This window comes from Staurois parvus, unplaced genomic scaffold (genome assembly GCF_062004578.1).
Source record: "Staurois parvus isolate SC_StPar_1 unplaced genomic scaffold, SC_StPar_1.0 ptg000231l, whole genome shotgun sequence".
NCBI classification, from domain to species: domain Eukaryota; kingdom Metazoa; phylum Chordata; class Amphibia; order Anura; family Ranidae; genus Staurois; species Staurois parvus.
The window spans coordinates 2,061,406-2,069,401 of NW_028318027.1; the positions used below are offsets into that span (position 1 = coordinate 2,061,406).

The window sequence follows — 7,996 nt, forward strand, 5'->3', positions numbered from 1 at the left end:
AGTCAATGAGGCAACTATTTTGGAAACCCCCATTGTACCAAACCCCCACACCCTGCTTGCAGGGGTACCTCCCACAGCCCAAGTGTTCACAGTTATTGACTTGGCAAATGCCTTCTTCAGTGTTCCGCTGGACCCCTCTTGCATGTATCTCTTCGCCTTTACCCATGCTGGCCGACAGTATACCTGGAGAGTTATGCCCCAAGGGGCCCAAAATTCGCCAAGCCAATTTACAAAGGCCATGACAACTATCCTCAGCACCTGGCAACAGTCACACCCGGAAGTCATAGTGCTCCAATATGTGGATGACTTGCTCCTATGTGCCACCAACCATTCTGAAGGAAAAATCGCCTCTCTGAGCCTCCTCCACCACCTGGCTGAACAGGGCTGCAAGGTTTCTAAGGACAAGTTACAGTGGTGCCAAACTTCTGTCATTTTCTTGGGACATTGCATTTCCCAAGCCACTCGTCACCTGACACTGGATAGAGTACGGGCTATCCAGAATGTCCCAATATCTCAGGGACCAAAAACCCTGCATGCTTTTCTAGGGTTGGTTTCCTATTGTCGTTCCTGGATCCCAGAAGCTTCCGTCTTGATGCAGTCCCTTTATGATGCCCTGAAATCTGAACCCTTTTCCCTGACAGAAGAAGGTGTACTTGATTTCCATCGCCTGAAAAAAGCCATCTCCACTGCACCTGCATTAGGTCTACCAGATTATGATGAGCCCTTCAAGCTTTTTGTGGCTGAGAGACAGGGTCATGCAACAGGAGTTCTGGCACAACGCCATGGGGGTCGCCTCCGGCCTCTGGGTTATTACTCCTGCAGGCTAGACCCGGTTGCACGAGGTGGTCCCTCCTGTCTGAGGGCTGTTTTTGCTGCTCATCTTCTTCTGGATAAAATGGCAGATTTGGTCTTAGGACATCCACTCACACTTCTGGCCCCCCATGACATTACCGCAATACTGAACCAAACCCAACCAAAACATCTATCTGCCGCCAGGCATCTGCGACTGCAATGCTCCCTTCTTTTACCTGATCATGTCACCCTGGTCAGATGCACCCAGATAAACCCTGCAACTCTTCTCCCTCTTCCAGGGGGGGGGGGGTAGACGAAGTAGAAGAAGACACCAAAGACATGGCACCAGAGGATGTGGTACATGACTGTTTGGAACTTATGCAGGCAGAAACTACACACCTACCAACAGTCCATGATACGCCCCTCTCAAATCCTGACCTAATACTTTTTGTGGATGGATCCCGTTTTGCAGATAATGCTGGCACCTACCACACTGGATATGCTGTGACTACCGACACAATGGTACTGCAAGCTAGACCTCTTCCACCTTTCATGTCTGCGCAAGAGGCTGAACTAAGGGCCCTCACCAAAGCCTGTGAATTAACAAAAGGACAGACAGCTAACATTTACACGGACTCCAGATATGCACCGGGGGTTGCACTGGATTTTGGCCTAATCTGGAAAATGAGGGGCTTTCTCATGGCAGCTGGGACTCCTGTAAAGCATGGAAAGGCGATCAACCACCTTATGGAAGCACTTTTACTACCAGCCCAAGTGGCCATACTGAAGGTGAAGGCCCACGGTAAATTGACCACTATGGAAGCAAAAGGAAATCATCTGGCAGACATGGCTGCTAAGCAAGCTGCGGTCAGGGAGCAGGAAGAGGGTGAAGAGATGTGCAGTGAGGTGATGTCTGTGTTAATTCATCAGCCCAAGGACAACCAACTCCAGGAAGCCCAGGATAATGCTTCAGAAGAAGAAAGGAAGGAATGGATGCAGAAAGGAGCAGTTGAGGACAAAGGATTTTGGGTGGTGGGGAAGAAGGTTTTGCTCCCCCGATCCTTATATCCGGCAACAGTGCAGTGGGCACATGGAGCGTCACACCTGTCCAAGATGCTAATGAACTCTTTGATCAGTAAATACTATGTGGCACCCGGAATTACGGCTTACACAGACAGATTCTGTAAGTCTTGTGTTGTATGTGCCAAGTGCAATCCTGGAAGACCTGAGAAACCTCCAAGCAAGCATCTGGCTAGGGCACTATATCCATTTCAGAGGATCCAGATAGATCATATCCAGATGCCAAAAAGTGGACGATTTGAATATGCCCTAGTGGTGGTGGATATGTTCTCAGGATGGCCAGAGGCATTCGCAGTAACCAACCAGACGGCAAGAACCACTGCCAAGAAGCTGCTCACGGAGATAGTCTGCAGATATGGAGTGCCCGAGGTGGTTGGAAGCGATCAGGGACCGGCTTTTACTGCCAATGTCACGAAAGAGATCTGGGGGGCTCTGGGGGTCACACTTGCGTTTCACACACCCTATCATCCCCAGAGTAGTGGGAAGGTAGAGCGCCTAAATGGGGTCCTGAAGTCAAGAATGTTAAAAATGGCCCAAGAGGTAGGCATGGGATGGCCGGACAGCTTGCCTATTGCTCTTTTCAGCGTTAGATACACACCAAGGGGAAGTCATGGGTTGTCTCCCTATGAGATTTTGTTTGGGTCCGCCCCTAGACTGGGTACCTACTATCCTCAACAATTACAGTTGCAGTCTGACTCGTTGACAAAGTATGTGATATCTTTGGCACGTGTGTTGACTAATATCCATGTGCAAGTTTTCTCCTCCATTCCAGATCCTGAGGCGGACACTGGAACGCACACTTTGCAACCTGGAGACTGGGTCTTGGTCAAGAAGTTTCTGCGGAAACACACATTGGAACCCAGATATGACGGTCCTTTCCAGGTGCTTCTGGTGACGGCCACCTCAGTGAAGCTAGAAGGAAAGAGTACCTGGATCCACGCCTCTCACTGCAAGAAAGTTGCACCCCCAGAAGACAACTAGAAACATGAGACTATACACATATATCCTTTTGTATGTGCTTTCGGGAATGGGTAGGGGACAAAGAGTGGCAATCACAAGGGAAGGTGGGACACCCGAACAGAGTGGCCTGATAACATTTTGATACAATTCTTCCAACACCCGTGTGGCCACTTTTGCCTTTGACTTCTGCTTCATAGCACCTTGTCCGAAACAACCTTGGCAGTGTACTACGTGTCAGGATCACTCCAGTAGTATATATATATGTGTGACGGATGACTATTGGGGAGACAAATGCAGATACTGGGGCTCAGTAGGATGGAATACGGGGCCTGACTGGGGGTATAAACCGCTAAGTGCCTTAAACCGCAAAGATAAAAATGGGAAGAGCCTAATTGATAGATTGACTATATTTAAAAAAGGCACATGTTCATATGAAAACCCAACAGGGAGAACTATGCCACTCACCCTCACCATAGAGAACCCCAGCCCAGGAGATGAGGGGCTTTACTGGTTGGGATACTGGGGACATGAGGGAGTGATGGGACAATTCCGGATAAGGGATATGTATAGATCAAACCGATGGAAATCTTCCAGAGATACTGCTCCCACCTATAACCCACTTATGCCAAAGATCAAAACGTTGGCAGAGATGGTGGCCATAGCAAACCCTACATACGAAGATACTATAGCAGTAGAAACCGGCCTCTCAGACACTAATCTGTGGTTAGAATGGATGAGATACAATGCAAACTCGCATAATAAGTCCAACTGCTATGTGTGTGGGCATGCCAGACCACATCTGGGGACGGTGCCACTAACCCTACCAGATTCCATAGAGGAGTGTGTCTTAAGCCTGTATACTAACGTCTCTACGAACCAGTCTTTATGTGAGGACTGGAAGAAGCGTTACCCCTTAATCCAAGGAGACGAAAAGGCCCCAAATGGTTTAACTATATATCCCGGTAATTATACCTGCTATGCCAACTATGAGGGAGGAGGAAGGTTTCTGGGGAACTTCACAAAGGGATTCTGTGCTGCTTATAGTACAGCCCGGTCAGATCTCACCCAGAACCAGGTCATGTCATTGGGGGATATATTCTGGATCTGTGGTGATCAGAAGATTAGGACCCGACTGATAGGGAAATGGAGAGGGGAATGTACCCTTGCCAATGCCATAATGCCATTGCACATCCTCTCAGATCCATTACTTAAGGGGCCGCCTAACCCCCCCCATGCAACCAAGCACAAACGAAGTGCCCCACAAGGGAGTTTTGACCCCCATGTCTATATAGATGCGATAGGAGTCCCAAGGGGGGTACCCGATGAATTCAAGGCCAGAGACCAGGTGGCCGCGGGATTTGAATCCCTATTCCTCTTCATCACTGAGAACAAGAATGTAGATTGGATAAACTACATCTACTATAATCAACAACGGTTTGTAAACTACACACGAGATGCCCTAAAGGGGATAGCAGAGCAGTTGGAGGCTACTTCTAACATGGTCTTTCAAAATCGTATGACACTCGATATGTTATTAGTAGAGATGAGCGAATCGAAGTATCCGAAGTGGAATTCGAGTCGAATATCGGAAAAATTTCGATTCGTGCCGAATCCGAAAAATAGCCTAATTCGGACGCGCAAATCGAAATTTTTCAGAAAATGGCGGCTGACATGTGCGGCGACGGAGCGGGGATGTCTGGGAAGGCGCGCAGACAAGGCGCGCTGACCCATAATGCATTCCTCAACTACATGTGATCGCATCAGCCAATCAGCAGCCAGCCAGCCAGCACTGTGTAATGGTCGAGCTATAAATAGCGGCCATTTTGGAATTCTTCATTTGCCTGCAGTTATTGAACAGAGGCAGACCGCTCTGTACTAGGGACAGGGACAGAGTTAGGGCCACAGAAACGATAATTGGGGACAGAGAAAAGTTACTTAGGGACAGAGAACCATTACTCAGGGACACAGACTTGTTAATGAGGGCCACAGAATCGTTATTTAGGGACAAAGAAACGCTAGTTAGGGCCACAGAATTCATACTCAGGGACAGACAGAATTGTTACTCAGTGCCAGAGAATTGTTACTTAGGGCCACAGAAACGTTATTAGGGCCACAGAATTTTTACTCAGGGACAGACAGAATTGTTACTGAGTGCCAGAGAATTGTTACTCAGGGACAGACAGAATTGTTACTGAGTGCCAGAGAATTGTTACTCAGGGACAGACAGAATTGTTACTGAGTGCCAGAGAATTTTTACTCAGGGACAGACAGAATTGTTACTGAGTGCCAGAGAATTGTTACTCAGGGACAGACAGAATTGTTACGGAGTGCCAGAGAATTGTTACTCAGGGCCACAGAAACTTTACTTAGGGCCACAGAATTTTTACTCAGGGACAGACAGAATTGTTACTGAGTGCCAGAGAATTGTTACTCAGGGACAGACAGAATTGTTACGGAGTGCCAGAGAATTGTTACTTAGGGCCACAGAAACTTTACTTAGGGCCACAGAATTGTTACTCGCACAGACACAGAATTGTTACTCGCACAGACACAGAACTGTTACTGAGGGCCACAGAAACTTTACTTAGGGACAAAGAAACGCTAGTTAGGGCCACGGAATTCATACTCAGGGACAGACAGAATTGTTACGGAGTGCCAGAGAATTGTTACTCAGGGCCACAGAAACTTTACTTAGGGCCACAGAATTTTTACTCAGGGACAGACAGAATTGTTACTGAGTGCCAGAGAATTGTTACTCAGGGACAGACAGAATTGTTACGGAGTGCCAGAGAATTGTTACTCAGGGACAGACAGAATTGTTACTGAGTGCCAGAGAATTGTTACTTAGGGCCACAGAAACTTTAATTAGGGCCACAGAATTTTTACTCAGGGACAGACAGAATTGTTACTGAGTGCCAGAGAATTGTTACTCAGGGACAGACAGAATTGTTACGGAGTGCCAGAGAATTGTTACTCAGGGACAGACAGAATTGTTACTGAGTGCCAGAGAATTGTTACTTAGGGCCACAGAAACTTTAATTAGGGCCACAGAATTTTTACTCAGGGACAGACAGAATTGTTACTGAGTGCCAGAGAATTGTTACTCAGGGACAGACAGAATTGTTACCGAGTGCCAGAGAATTGTTACTCAGGGACAGACAGAATTGTTACTGAGTGCCAGAGAATTGTTACTTAGGGCCACAGAAACTTTAATTAGGGCCACAGAATTTTTACTCAGGGACAGACAGAATTGTTACTGAGTGCCAGAGAATTGTTACTCAGGGACAGACAGAATTGTTACGGAGTGCCAGAGAATTGTTACTCAGGGCCACAGAAACTTTACTTAGGGCCAGAGAATTTTTACTCAGGGACAGACAGAATTGTTACTGAGTGCCAGAGAATTGTTACTCAGGGACAGACAGAATTGTTACTGAGTGCCAGATAATTGTTACTCAGGGCCCCAGAAACTTTACTTAGGGCCACAGAATTTTTACTCAGGGACAGACAGAATTGTTACTGAGTGCCAGAGAATTGTTACTCAGGGACAGACAGAATTGTTACTGAGTGCCAGAGAATTGTTACTTAGGGCCACAGAAACTTTACTTAGGGCCACAGAATTGTTACTCGCACAGACACAGAATTGTTACTCGCACAGACACAGAATTGTTACTGAGGGCCACAGAACTGTTACTTGGGGCCACAGAAACGTTAATCAGGGACACAGAATTGTTACTGAGGGCCACAGAACTGTTACTTAGGGCCACAGAATTGTTACTCGCACAGACACAGAATTGTTACTCAGGGACACAGAATTGTTACTCAGGGACACATAATCGTTTAATTAAAGAGTATGTCAGACAACATGCAGAGGAGTGGCAGAGGAGGCAATGTTTTAGGAGCGAGCAGACGTGGCAGCAGAGGAAGGGGTCGAGGCAGCACTATTCGCAGCCAGAGGCCAGTGCTCCCGGTGTCATCCAGCGGTCGTGTCTCCACCGACAACCCTGCCGTCGTCGATTGGTTGGCTCGGTCGTCTTCCTCTTCCCAGGTCACCTCTGACACCTACAGCCAACGGTCGGTGGGTACGTCAGACACAACCGTTAGTTGGCATGGCCCGGGACCAAGCCCACTGAAATCACGTGTCCTCTACCTGCCCCTGTCCTTTGGTGTTCCCTCACCAAGCGAAGTATCGCATGCTGTGGGCTCAGCCCCACTGTACAGTGAGGAAGAGCTAACAGAGGGCGGTCAGGAACGGGGGGAGACATCCGCCTCTTCAGCAGCCAGGCGAAGAAGTAGTGGCGAGGAGAGTGGCTCGGTAGCCGGTCTAGAGACAGGTCTGTCTCCTGACCCAGACGCAGCCGAGGGGGCTAGTAGTGAGGCGGAGACCCTACTTGATGATGAGGAGGTTGATCGCACTTGGCAGCCTCGTCGTCATCAGGCAATTTCTTCCGCATCATCAGGAGAAGAGGGTGGCAGCTTGGCAGCGAGCAAAACAGTCGGTGGGTTGCCCAGGAGACAGCAGCAGGGTCGCAGCAGTGTCAGTGGAGCCAAACGGCCACGGAGTAGAGCACCAGCTCCACTGCAGCCTACCACCACGGCCAGTAGTGGTGCCGGTGTGCACGGAGGAAGCAGCAGTCAGCCAGTGAGGAGTATCGGGGGCAAAGTTTCCTACTCGGCGGTGTGGCAATTTTTCTTCAAGCCGCCCGAGGAAGTAAACGTAGCCGTATGTCGACTATGTGGCCAGAAAGTCAAGCGTGGCCAGGGGGCCCATGTTGGGACTACAGCGTTGCGGCAGCATATGCAGCGTCGCCATTTGGTGGCCTGGGAAAACCGTGATAAAGATACGGCGGTTCTGCCTGCCCCAGCCCCCGCTCCATCACCCGCTCCGTTACTTGCTCCGTCACCCGACGTCGTCAATCACCCTCTATCAGCCAGTCAAGGCTCCAACACCTCTGCTGAGGGGAGTTGTCGCTCGTTGGCATCTTCCGCTCGTTCAGATGCTCCTTCTCCTGCTACTCCTCTTCTCGGATTCCGTCAACAGTCTTTCTTGGAATCCGTTTCCAAGAGACAACAGTTTGCGAGCACGCACCCGACGGTGCAAAAGCTGAACGTCCTCCTGTCCAAGTTGCTGGTGCTGCAGTCCCTCCCTTTCCAACTGGTGGACTCA

General features: G+C 49.1%; 1 protein-coding gene across 1 annotated transcript; it reads left to right on the forward strand.

The window, feature by feature from the left end:
- The first annotated feature begins 1,131 nt into the window (after window positions 1–1,131).
- Window positions 1,132–2,853, forward strand: LOC149460399 (uncharacterized). The gene is made up of 2 exons (XM_089679762.1): window positions 1,132–2,579; window positions 2,736–2,853. Exons 1-2 carry the CDS (start codon window positions 1,132–1,134, stop codon window positions 2,851–2,853), a joined length of 1,566 nt encoding a protein of 521 aa, XP_089535888.1.
- The last annotated feature ends 5,143 nt before the right edge of the window (window positions 2,854–7,996 follow it).

What these genes read in the sequence shown, in the direction of transcription:
- LOC149460399 (XM_089679762.1), top strand. Translation starts at nt 1,132, where the DNA reads ATGGCACCAGAGGATGTGGTACATGACTGTTTGGAACTTATGCAGGCA. An exon ending in CAGTCTGACTCGTTGACAAA is followed by an intron (nt 2,580 to 2,735) that starts GTATGTGATATC and finishes ATTGGAACCCAG; the next exon opens with ATATGACGGTCCTTTCCAGG.